We start from the raw sequence: 12,688 nt of genomic DNA, 5'->3' as shown, positions 1-12,688 counted from the left end.
TAAAAAAAAAAAAAATGAATATGGCAGATCTTTACCCTGGAGCTTAGCCTAGAGGAGGACATGTGGATAAAAAGCTTTTTATAGCAAAATTTGGCAAAGTGTGTTGAAGATACAAAGTGTTAGGAAGGCAAAAAGAGGAATTATACCTAGTGGGGTCAGGAAAGACTTCAAAAGCTAACCGAGACTGAACCGGGACTTCTATTGGCATTCATAACACACTTAGTCCAGGCAGAGGAGATCACATGATGAAGACAGATCAAAGAGATGTGAAAAGGCAAACTGTTAGGATACACCAAGATGGTGGTGGCCAGAGCACAAGATATGTGGGAGGGAGTGGTGGGAGATAAAGCTGAAAGTTACACTGGAGCCAACGAGTGAAGAGCCTCCCGTAGGCTACATCAGGGCGGTAGCGCTGAAGGGAAAGAAGTTGGGATTGTTCAATATAGTTGTCGACTGATACAGTCGAATTAATTCGGTCCTGTGTGCTTGTGGGCATGAAGATAACTGGAAGGGTAATCCAAAAAGCCGTGTGGAGGCCGAGTCACGCGCTGTGAACTGGGACCAGGCCGCCAGACAGCCGCGCCCACACGCCACCCGGAATAGGGGGCTGGGGCCCGCCATCCCCACAGGGCCGGGGACCAGGGTTGGGCGGGAATCCGGTCCACGCACTCGGCGCGCTCGCGGGGACGTGGCGCTTTCCAGCCAATCCCGGTTACGCGACTGTAGGGCCAATGGATGTCGGGGAATGCTGCACGTCAGCGGCAGGTTCGTTGATGATTGGTCAGGAGGCCGCCGGCGAGGCGGATGGGGGCGGGGCGCGGAGCTGCTTCCGGTTGGGCGGTGCTTGCGCGCGTGAGCTGAGCCGGTGGGTGAGCGGCGGCCACGGGAACCTGGGCTGTGGGCGCTACGAGGAAAGGTAGGTACTGCGGTCCCCAGTTCTTCTGCAGCCTCGTCCTTTTCCGCTTTTTGTTGTCTGCACTCGCTCCCGACGCGGCATGGGTCCCCTTCGTTCGGGGCCCCTGTTTCTGCTAGCGCGGGGGGAACGGGCCCTGAGCCTGCTCGCGACCCCGCGGCCCTCGGCGCGCAGTCTGAGTTGAAGGCCGCCGCTCGCCCTCCCGCGCGCGCTGGGAAGGGGCCTGAGTCTCGGCGAACTCCGGCTCCCGGTTTTGCGTTCTGGGGGGTACTGTTTTGTGCCTGGCTTGCCACGTCCTCGGCCCCTGGGCTCCGTCTCTCACCGAGTCCCTCCTGTTTGCCTACTGAAGGTCGAAGGGCAGTGGGGTAGTGTTAGTGTAACAGTTCTCTGCCACCTCCCACTAACCGGCCTACCTGTGTCCTCCAGCCCAGCCCCAAGGCCACATCCCGAGAGTAGGGTGCGTCTGCCAAGAAAGTCGTGTTCGCTGACTTTGAGGGTGTAGAAACGGGGCGGGGGGAGGGGGTGGGGGAGAATGCGGGAAGACACTATGTGATTAAAAAAAAAAACACCTTTGTGTAATTTTAAAGAAAAGCCGACTGCTTCGAGCTTCCGTGTTTGGCTGCATACTTCTGTCAGCGACGGGAAATAGTTTTTAAGCTTTATTAGGGAATTGTATTTTACCTTTTTTGTTGCTTTTAGCTATAGATCTTAGTTCTGATTTTTGGCATGCTGTGTTGAGAAGTAAAGTTAATTCCCAACAGCTGCCCTGATTAAGAGCATAGTTAGGTGGTAGGTAGTTTTGAAAGCAGCTTGTGCACTATGGCAAAAGTTTCCTGGGTCTCCTAAAATTGTAGGGCCCTTGATCTCAATTCCTGATTGTTTAAATTCTCAGAGTAAGGTCTCTGAGAATTGAATTGCATTCACTTCCTGGCGGTATGTACCATAAGATCAACGTTAATGAATTGGGAATAAGGTTGCTTTTAATATGGTTTTGTAGTTGGGAAGTAGAGAACGTGTAGTCTCCCGATAAATTATTTTTTGCCCTAGAGTGGAAGACACAAGACAAATGCATGTCTGACCTCATTCCATGAATTTAGTTAGCCAAGTAACGATGGCCATCACTGAAGAATTTAAGTATTATAGTACAAATTTACAGTACAAACCTGTAAATTGTATTTGTGGGTAGAGGATGAATTGCCTAGGCCTAATCTGAGTTTTACAGTGATTCAGGGGTCTCCAGTAGGATTTTTTTTTTAAGAATTGCAACTAGGAGGACCATGAACTGATAAAGATGAATTGGGTATGCCTGAGTGGATGGTACTTGGTTACAGCTTTGAAATCAACTCCTACCACTAACTCTCAATATAATTCTTGGCTTCCGTTCATCCAGTAATGTGTCAAAAGATATATATTGGTGGCATTTTCTATACATTGCACCAGTACAGGAGATTGGTAATTGATATTAACACAAATTTTCTATAACATGGGTGTGCCAGGGGTATTGGAAGGACAGAGGTGTAGCCAGGGATAGCCATTGGAGATGCTAGGCCATAACATCCTAGATCCTTTGTGAACTCTTAAATATGGGTGGTGTTGTTGTTGTAATTTATGTATTAGAGTTAAAACAGCTGAAATAACACTTGCCTGTTGCTGCCTGATGGCCAGATCCGGTGAGGGGAATTGGGGGTTGGGGAGCAGGCAGGAACTGCATTGCTGCCAAGTACTGTCCAACTAATCCAGTAAAATGTATTGGTATATAAAAAATGTAAGACATTGTACTGGGGACTGTAGAAAGATATTAATTTATATTAGCTGAGAGTCCTGCCTTTTAAAAATGTACTATCTATAGGGGAGCTAAGGAGACAACTTAAAGTAGCCTATGATCATTATTGTGGAGTGGTACAAGTTTTATAAAAGTTAAGAGGAATGGGTACGGATTACTTCCAGATGGAGTAATCATAGTAGATAGGTCTTTTCATCTAGGACTTTAAAATTATTTATAGACATTTGGCACCGAAGGGAGGTTGAGCTAAAATAACTACCAAATTCTCAAGGACTTTATGTGTGTTAAACATGCACTCCAAAATTGCAACTAGAAAACAAAGCTCCTGTCCCTACATTTTGCAAAGCATTCCTATGGCAATTAATTATGTGTTAAAGTTTCATCAGCCCCAAAGGAAACTTTTTTCTTCCAGAATTTTTAGAACTTTTTTCTTAATTTTTTCACTCCGCAGCCAGAAAATTTTAGTTTGTACTGAGCTGCTTTGGTTATAGAACTAAGGAAGCCTGAGTAATAGTTTGTCATTCTCAGAGCTCTTCTTTAGGCAAATTTTGCAGTTTTTCTATTCTCAGCTGTCATATAAATGTGTGCTCTCAGTACCACAAATAATTTAATTAGAATGTGTTAATGATCTAATGTAAATTTGCTTTGTCACTAGAGAAACATGGACTAAATGGTTTGTCATTATCATAACTTTTATCAGATCATGCAGGATGACATTATTCCTTGAATGTGATAATCCGTTGTACTTGCACTAAAGTTGTAAGTGAAGAATGTCAGATAACCGGATAGCTTTAATTTCTAGATTTTATAAACTGGGCCTTAGTATACTTAAGCTGCTGTCAGGCTGTTCCCCCAACCCACAACTGAAGTAGACACTTAGGCAGTGAGATCCTCTTTTTGCTGCATTATAGAGGATTGTCCTTTTTTGCTGATTATCCAGCTCAGAGAACTGGAATTTTACCACCACACCCATTTCTCCCACTTGTTAACTTTGAGTAATGGGTCTTTGATCAACCAAAATACCTGTGGGATCACTCAGTGCTAATGTTCCTGAGAAGTTGTATTTAATCCAGACATCTGAATTTCCCTGGAACAATTTAAGTGTTCTGTGACCAGTGACTGGGAAGGAAGGGAGGGAAATGGCAAGAATTTAGAGCTTTCAAGGAAATTTTTGAATGGATAAAATAAACTGATTCTTAAGGCTAATCTTTGTTATTGAAAGAAATTTAAGCTTATGCTATTAATTTTCTCCCTATGAATTAACTGGAGCAGTTCATGAAAATAACTTTTGCGGGAGACCATTATTGGTGATATACTTTGAAGGATGATAGTTACTTGATATCTTTCCTGTTCTGTTTAGTTTGTGTCTCTAACATGGCATTATTCAGTAGAAATATAGTACATGTCACATGAATACATTTTTTCTTTTTTTTTTTTTTTTAAAGATTTTATTTATTTGACAGAGAGAGACACAGTGAGAGAGGGAACACAAGCAGGGGGAGTGGGAGAGGGAGAAGCAGACTTCCTGCAGAGCAGGGAGCCCGATGCGGGGCTCGATCCCAGGACTCTGGGATCATGACCTGAGCCGAAGGCAGATGCTTAACGACTGAGCCACCCAGGCGCCCCAAATACATTTTCATCTGAAATTTTAAAACAGATTAATGTTAATAATTTAATCCAGTGCATACAAAATGCCATTTTTTTTTTTAAAGATTTTATTTATTCACTTGAGAGAGAGAGAATGAGAGAGAGCAAGCACATGAGAGGGGGGAGGGTCAGAGGGAGAAGCAGACTCCCCACTGAGCAGGGAGCCCGATGCGGGACTCGATCCAGGGACTCCAGGATCATGACCTGAGCCGAAGGCAGTCGCTTAACCAACTGAGCCACCCAGGCGCCCCAAAATGCCATTTTTTCTATGTAAAGTGTAACACTTATATCACATCTTATTTACACCAGCCACAGTTCAAGTGCTTAGCAGCTGCATGTGATTCATAGCTATTGTCCTGAACAGTACAGGTCTAGATTTTTTTTTTAAAGATTTTATTTATTTCATTTGAGAGAGCACATGCAGGAGCCAGGGGAGGGGCAGAGGGAGAGGGAAAAGCAGATTTCCCCGTGAGCAGGGAGCCCGACATGGGGCCCAATCCCAGGACCCTGAGATCATGACCTGAGCCGAAGGCAGACACTTAACCGACTGAACCACCCAGGTGCCCCAGATTTTCTTTCTTTCTTTCTTTTTTTTTTAAGAAAAAATATTAGATGTTACCCTTGGTGAAGGTGGGACAGAATTATAGAAAGAAAAACTTACAGGTCATTTGAGAAATAGGAGATGGGGAGATGCTTTTTCCACGGCCATTGATTTACCTTCTAGATCACATGATAAAAGTTCATACATCTATGTCTGCCATTTATGTTTTCCTGATATCCTGTTATTCATTGATGTGTAGCTGTGATGAAGAGGGAAGGAGAAAGAGAAAGGCCATTATTTGGTTTCAGTTTGATTGAAAAGATAAACATGCTTCAGAAATAACTGCACTAATGTAGTTCTTCAAATACATTGTGTCAAAGGTTGTTTTGTACTGTTCTCACATATTCCTATATAAAATATCCTTTGTCTTGGTGGATATCTTTTGTTTCTACTTGAACATTTTTATGTACTGTATGGATTTAGATAAATCTAGTACAGTCTTTTTTTAGTGTCTATATTCATAGAACAAGAGGCCTTTGTGAAAGTTTCTAATAGCCAGGAGTTGGTATATTATATGTGGGTACAAAGGGTGTATATTTTTTTTAAAAGTTACTTAAAGTGCAGGGTTTTTTATTGTCCACTGCAGAGAGGTGAAGGTAGGACCATTGGCTTTGTCCATCACGTGGTCCTTGTGACCTTTTTAAGAAGTAGTTCCATCAGTGGTAGGTAGAAAGCTAGATTTCACAGTGGCAGTAGGTGGTGAGGAGCAGAGATAGCAGTATAGACACTCCTGTGGGTGAAGGAAAGGGAAGGGCAACGTTGAATGAATAGCGAGGTCTGGAAAAGACAGATTTTGGATTGTGGAGACCTGAGTAGTAGTGATTGACAAAATGGGGGAAGGAGCCTTCAGAGGCGTGGGATTGGAAGTTAATTGAAAGAGAAGGAAAAGGGATGGATAGATAGATGATAAAGCAGAAGCTCTTGACTTTTACTCTGGAATTCTCTTATCCTTGTTATCAAGATGTTAAGCCTCAAACTTAAATGTAGCTTTGCCTCTAAATCACAGTGAATCAGTGTTACATTTTTGTATGTTACATGTATCAAAACTTTGTACAGTATCTTTTCCAGGCCTGGTAATGGGCTTAGGCATTATTTATATTGTAACATTTGAGGTTTGCAAGAGTTGTTAAGGAATTATGCAAGAATTGTTGGGGTATTTTATTCTGAGGATGTAATTAATCATATATAAAATTTTCCTAAATGTGAAGTTTCCTTATTAATAGGCATAAGGAAAATCATCTGTTGCAGTGACTTGATTTTACTTGATTTTGTAAGCCTCTAACATTATAGATATTGTTTGGATATGTCACAAAATATCCACAACAGAAATTTGTTCCTTTTCTCTACAGAGTTTTATTGGTCTAAAGAAGTGTTTGTAGTTTGAGATGGAAGTCTTATTTTGTCCTAAAATAAAGTCATACTCATTTTGGCATTTAAGAGAGCCATTAAATCTCTTAATTTTCTCTTGTGCCACTGATTTGATCAGTTGAATTATTGAAGGACAAGCTGAAGTGTTACCCTAAAGCAGCATGTTTTACTTTAAAAAGAGTTTATGTCTTAATAGATATGTGTTTTTCTTCAGTCTCCTTTTTCAATCTGGAGAAATGGCTTGAAAATGTTTTCTTTTCAACTAGTATTGAAAAGAGTTTTTATAATATTTAAAAAGTAATATACACAGGTAATACACATGAGTGTGTATTCATTTACAAAATATAGACAGCAGAGTACAATACTAAAGTTCATACCAGCCTCACCACCCCGCCCCATCTCTTCTCCCTTGAGTCTGGGGGTTACCACTGTTTACAGATAGATGTTTATCCTTCCACTCCATTTTTATTCATATGTGTTCTATATTATACAAATACAAACAACCTGGGAGGTTATTTGGTTTCGCTTATTACATAAATGAAATCTTAACATTGTTTTGCAACTTGCTTTTTGTTGTTCACTTAACGTGCAGATAGATTCACCTCATTCTTTTTAACCTTTGTGTAGTCTCCCATAATAGAGATTTCATGTGTATTTACTAGTTCTCTGGTTTTGTTTGTTCTCCATTCCTTTTTTATCATTATAAACTGTCATTATGGAATATCTTTGTGCAGGTGTATACAAATTTGGGCGTTTCAGTGGGCTAGCATGAAACAGAATACTGATAAACTTTCAGAAGCATAGCTGAGTTCTGATGTTGGTAGGAACAGCTTAAGAAAAGTCCCACCTTCTTCCCGGTTGTCTAGCGGTCTCTTGGTCTTGCTTTTTCACATTGCTTCTTACGGGTTTTCATCAGTCTCACCAACCATCCAGTAAGAGTACTATTTTTTTGGAGAATGAGCATTCCAGGAGTGACTGCCTTCAGTCATCTCCTTAGAGGCGTTTCTATTTGACTTATTGGTGCTGTCCTATTTACTGTAGAATACTTTCTACTCTCTATTGATGCCTCCTCTGCCATTTCAGGACCTTCTCACCCTTCCCCACTGCGCTGCTTTCCCAGGCACTGCGTACAGTGTCCTTGTGTGCTCTTACAACCTGAAAGTTACTCATGGAGACCTCAGGTTGTGTTTTTGTATGATCATCTTTCTAGGTTGTGTTGGGATTAAACATATTTCTCTATTTGCTTTCTTTCTACTTTTAAGGAATCTTTATGTAACATGCTCACCATTAGCTGTTGTAAGCATTTTTTAGTTTACTGAATCCAAAGGACTCTCTAAATCCAAGGTAATGCAGTGTAACTTCCTTTACTATTTGGTGGTTACAAGAAAAACAGATACATTGAAATATGTCTAATCTGTTGGCATACTTAATTTCTTTAATTTAATTAATCCCCTGGAACAATTCATTCTAGCTCCCAAAACTTTCAGGCAGGATCAGATATATGCAGTTTCTTCATGTTAAGTATATTTTCAGGTCAGTTTTTTTTTTTTTAAGATTTTATTTATTTATTTATTTATTTAATTTATTTGTCAGAGCACAAGCAGGAGGAGCCGCAGGCAGTGGGAGAAGCAGGCTTTCCGCTGAGCAAGGAGCCTGATGCGGGGCTCGATCCCAGCACCCTGGGATCACGATCTGAGCTGAAGGCAGACTGAGCCAGCCAGGCACCTCTAAGAGAAATAATTCTTAATCAGGAAGAAACAAGGTAGATAGGGGTGTTTGTATGATTGCAGCTTTATTTTTTTTTAAGATTTTATTTGTTTGAGAGCACATGTGCACGAGCAGGGGGAGGGGCAGAGAGAGAGGGACAAACAGACTCCATGTTGAGCGGCCTGATGTGGGACTTGATCCCAGAACCCTGGGATCATGACCTGGGCTGAAGGCTGATGCTTAACTGGCTGAGCCACCTAGGCATCTCTCAGGTCAAATTTCTTAAGATATTACTATGGCTGTTTGAGAGGTTAGTTAAAATAGTGGTTCTTAGCCTGGCTGCCTTTTAAAAATATTAAGTTAGGGGTGGGATTTAGTGATCATATTTTCTTAAAAGTCTTTGGGTGATTCTAGGGTATAGTCTAGATTGAGAACCACTAAGTTAAAAGTTATGCTGAAAGAATTCATGTTTTTAAAAATATTTACATATAAATTGTGAGCCCTTGGACTAGATGGTTCCACTAGTGACATCCTGGGGAAGGTGAAGTCTGTCTAGCTTAATCTGCAAATTAGGGTAAGGCAATGCATTTACCTTTCATGTGATACAGTGGTCCTCTGTACTGAGCCTTTTATTAGTTTCCTAGGGCTGCTGTAACAAATTGCCACAAACTGGGTGGCTTAAAAGGTCAGATATGTATTCTCTCATAGTTCTAGAGGCTAGAAGTTAGAAATCAAGGTGTTGGCAGAGCTATGCTCTGTCTGAAGGCTCTAGGGGAGGATCCTTCCTTCCCTCTTCCTAGCCTCTGGGGTTGCCTGGAATCCTTGATATTCCTTGACTTGCAGATGCATCATTCCAATCTCTGCCTCTTCATAACTTGGCATTCTCTTCTCTGTGTGACTGTCTAAATTTCCCTCCTTTTATATCAATGATTGGATGAGAGCCCACCCTCTACTCCAAAATGACCTCATTTTAACTTAATTACATCTGCAAAGATCCTGTTTCCAAGGTCACATTCACGGGTACTGGGGTTAGGACTTCAGGATATATATCTTTTTGGGGGACACGGTTTAACCCACAAACAAGCCTCATGCCTGATAACCACCTGCCTATCCAGTAAGAGAGCCATTGGTTACAAGTGGAAATGAGTTAAGAGATTTTGTGAATTTACAAAAACTGACTCACTACAGGGGGAAAGGCATTTAGAATCCATGTTCTACTGGTCAAAGAGTTAAAATATGAAAATTGGGAAAACCTTTCCTCTTGATTTTTAATTTTATAGTTTTTTTCTCTAAGACCGTAACCTCTCTAGACAATATTCTGGGGAATCTGTAGAGTATGCTAAATAAGTTACCATCCTGCAGCTTCTCTGCAATTTTTTGGTCAACATTTTTTTATAAAGTGTTCCAGTCTTGTGCTTGTTCATTAGAGTCAGCTGTGACTGCCGAGATTCTGAAAGTATGGAGTAGGACCCAGGGATCTGTACTTTGAACAGTACTCCAAGCATCCTTATGCCTGGGCAAGTTTGGGAAACCCAGTATAAGGAATGCTAAAGCAGTTGTTCTCCATTACCGTACCATCTGAATGGTTTGATCTTTGAAGGTGGTTTGAGGTTGAGCATGAATATGGGAGACAACTTGTTGCTGTATACAGGACAACTGATCTCAAATATTTCGTGGTTCCTAATCTAATGATCACCGGAATCACCTGAGAAACGTTTAAAACTTCAGAGATTCTAATTCAATAGGGGAAATTTTTTTAAAGCTGCTTTGGTGATCCTAATAACCAGCCAGTTTTAAAGACCAGACCCCTGATACAATACAAAAGTAAAGTTATTTGGAGTCAGTAGGTTTGAATTTAAATGTTGGTCTTTTTGTGGGGCGCCTGGGTGGCTCAGTTGGTTAAGTGACTGCCTTCGGCTCAGGTCATGATCCCAGGCTCCCGGGATCAAGTCCCGCATCGGGCTCCCTGCTCAGCAGGGAGTCTGCTTCTCCCTCTCCCACTCCTCCCTCTTGTGCTCTCTCTCTCTGTCAAATAAAATCTTTTAATAAAAAAAAAAAAATGTTGGTCTTTTTGCTTTTAAGTCTTAAGAACTTGGGCAAGAGGGTTAATGTTCTACTTTTGTGTTTTTAATCTTTTTTTTTTTTTAAAGATTTTATTTATTCATTTGAGACACAGAGATACAGAGAGAGAGAGAGCATGAGCAGTGGGAGAGGCAGAGGGAGAGGGAGAAGCAGACTCCCGGCTGAGCCAGGAGCCCGATGTGGGGCTTGATCCCAGGACCCTGGGATCATGACCTGAGCTGAAGGCAGACGCTTAACCATCTGAGCCACCCAGGCGCCCTACTTTTGTGTTTTTAAAAGGGAGCCTACTTACAAGGTGGATATTTTAACTGATTCCATGTCAGCTTCCAATCAGATGAAGGAAACTGGTGAAAATTTCTCACCATAAAATTGGAAAGTCTGATATTCTACCATTCTTATTTTATGGATTAAGTAATAATATTTGGGATAATATCAGAATAATAACTGGATATGAGTTTTAATTTCTTATTTAATTACAGAGCACACTGCTTCCTGAATTAACTAACCTTTGTTTTTCTTTAAGATCTAATTATCATGGACCTGCGACAGTTTCTTATGTGCCTGTCCCTGTGCACGGCCTTTGCCTTGAGCAAGCCCACAGAAAAGAAGGACCGTGTACACCATGAACCTCAGCTTAGCGACAAAGTTCACAATGATGCTCAGAGTTTTGATTATGACCATGATGCCTTCTTGGGTGCTGAAGAAGCGAAGACCTTTGATCAGCTGACACCAGAAGAGAGCAAGGAAAGGCTTGGGTAAGGTGCCAGCTCTCAGGGGGCTAAAGTAATGACATTTCTTTGTAAATCAACTCATTCTTTTTTTCTCTTCTGGCTTGGCCACCCAGTAAAACTGTTTTGAACTACATTCTTCTGAAAGCTAACCACAGAATTCCTACCACTAAAATTTAATTGCTTGCTTTCATACATTTCTCCACTGAGTAACAGTTAACCTCATTCTGCAAAGCAAAGTCATTTTTCGTAAAAGTACCAAATGCTACAGGACCCAGATCGAACTGCATCTTCTTTCCAAAGGAACATTACATGGGGGGCATCTCATCCCTGATGCTTTTAATTTTTAAAAATGATCCGTGACCTATTATTCATTGTTTCCCAAGCCAAGCCTTTGAGTGGATAATAAACTGCAAATGAGACCCCTGGGCTAATTTCTGTACAGTTTGTGATTTCTGAGAATGTCCTTCACCTTCTTTGTTTTCATTCTCAGATATTTGCTTAATAAAAAACAAAAGCAAACCAATCTTGCCTTTTAGAAGATTGTAATAAGTAATGTTCTTAATGTCAGAGTGTGAGTTGCTGGGTTTTTTTGTTTTGTTTTTAAGATTTTATTTATTTGTTTGACAGAGACATAGCAAGAGCAGGAACACAAGCAGGGGGAGTGGGAGAGGGAGAAGTAGGCTTCCTGCCAAGCAGGGAGCCCGATGCGGGGCTTGATCCTAGGACCCTGGGATCATGACCTGAGCTGAAGGCAGACGCTTAATGACTGAGCCACCCAGGTGCCCCTGTGAGTTGCTGTTTTAATAACAGCTGGGCCATAGTTGGGTTCTGTGGCTCTCAGGAGGCATCTTTTTACCTAGTGAGTTGATTTGGTGGAATCCCAGTTGATTATTTCTGAGGATCTAGGAATGTCTTTTTTTTTTTTTTTTGGCTCATCCAAAGCCTTGCTTTTTGAGGAAATGCGGATTAATTTAGTGAACATTTTCTCCTTAATGAGCACCATTGGTGTAACTTTCTGAACTATATTTAAGAGATTTGTTTGGAAAGTTGTACCACATAAGAATTTCCAAAAGTATTTTGTCATCATGGATAGTCCTATGAGTAGAAGACATTACAGAGGGACGCCTGGGTGGCTTAGTCGGTTAAGCGTCTGCCCTTGCCTCAGGTCATGATACCAGGGTCCTGAGATCGAGTCCCACGTTGGGCTCCCTGCTCGGCGGGGAGCCTGTTTCTCCCTCTGCCTGCCATCCCCCCGCTTGTGCGCTCTCTCTCTGACAAATAAATATATAAAATGTTTTTTAAAAAAGACATAACAAAGTTTGTTTTGGGTGATACTTCGGAATAAATTTATTTTATCCTTTCATTGGATTATCTGCTAACTGAAGGGTACAATATTTTATTCTTAAACACTGACAGAAATACTCAAAAGATTTTGCTATGTAGAATGAGAAACTATCTTCAAACATTTGAAAATAGAAAAAAACAAATACATTAAAGAGTCAGTCTTCTATTAGGTTACTTTTCTAACTTTAAGAGACCACGCTCACTTTTAATTTTAATCTTCTAACTGTGCTAACATTTGGGCTAAAAATAGGGATGCATGAAGGTGTTTTGGTCTTCATGTCTTACCTGTTAATAATGTGCATGTCCGACCCACATTTGGGTCTGCACATGGCTCTTCACAGAATTACTCTTAAATAATGAAGGGCCTTTAGCCTTGGTGTCAGTCAGTATATTCTGGCTCTCTGCAGGTAGTGGAATAGCTCTGCTAGCAGTTGTCAGTAGAGAGAATGTTCCTTTTTGTCGTTAGTAAATAGCAAAAGGTCAACACATGAGCAGACTCTGTATTTGATTAG

General features: G+C 41.2%; 1 protein-coding gene across 2 annotated transcripts in view; it reads left to right on the top strand.

Moving 5' to 3' along the window:
- The first annotated feature begins 811 nt into the window (after positions 1-811).
- CALU (calumenin) overlaps positions 812-12,688 on the top strand; it is a 31,237-nt gene continuing 19,360 nt past the window's right edge. For both annotated transcript variants that reach the window (XM_006745501.3, XM_006745500.3), the window contains exons 1-2: positions 812-916; positions 10,625-10,856. In XM_006745501.3, coding sequence (XP_006745564.1) covers positions 10,636-10,856 — 221 coding nt within the window. In that variant the 5' untranslated portion in view covers positions 812-916; positions 10,625-10,635. The remainder of the gene's footprint in view (positions 917-10,624; positions 10,857-12,688) is intronic.

Source organism: Leptonychotes weddellii, chromosome 12 (genome assembly GCF_054177405.1).
Source record: "Leptonychotes weddellii isolate Sample4059 chromosome 12, ASM5417740v2, whole genome shotgun sequence".
NCBI classification, from domain to species: Eukaryota; Metazoa; Chordata; class Mammalia; order Carnivora; family Phocidae; genus Leptonychotes; species Leptonychotes weddellii.
The sequence above is the reverse complement of the archived record's forward strand: the minus strand, read 5'-3'. Positions and strand labels throughout refer to the sequence as shown.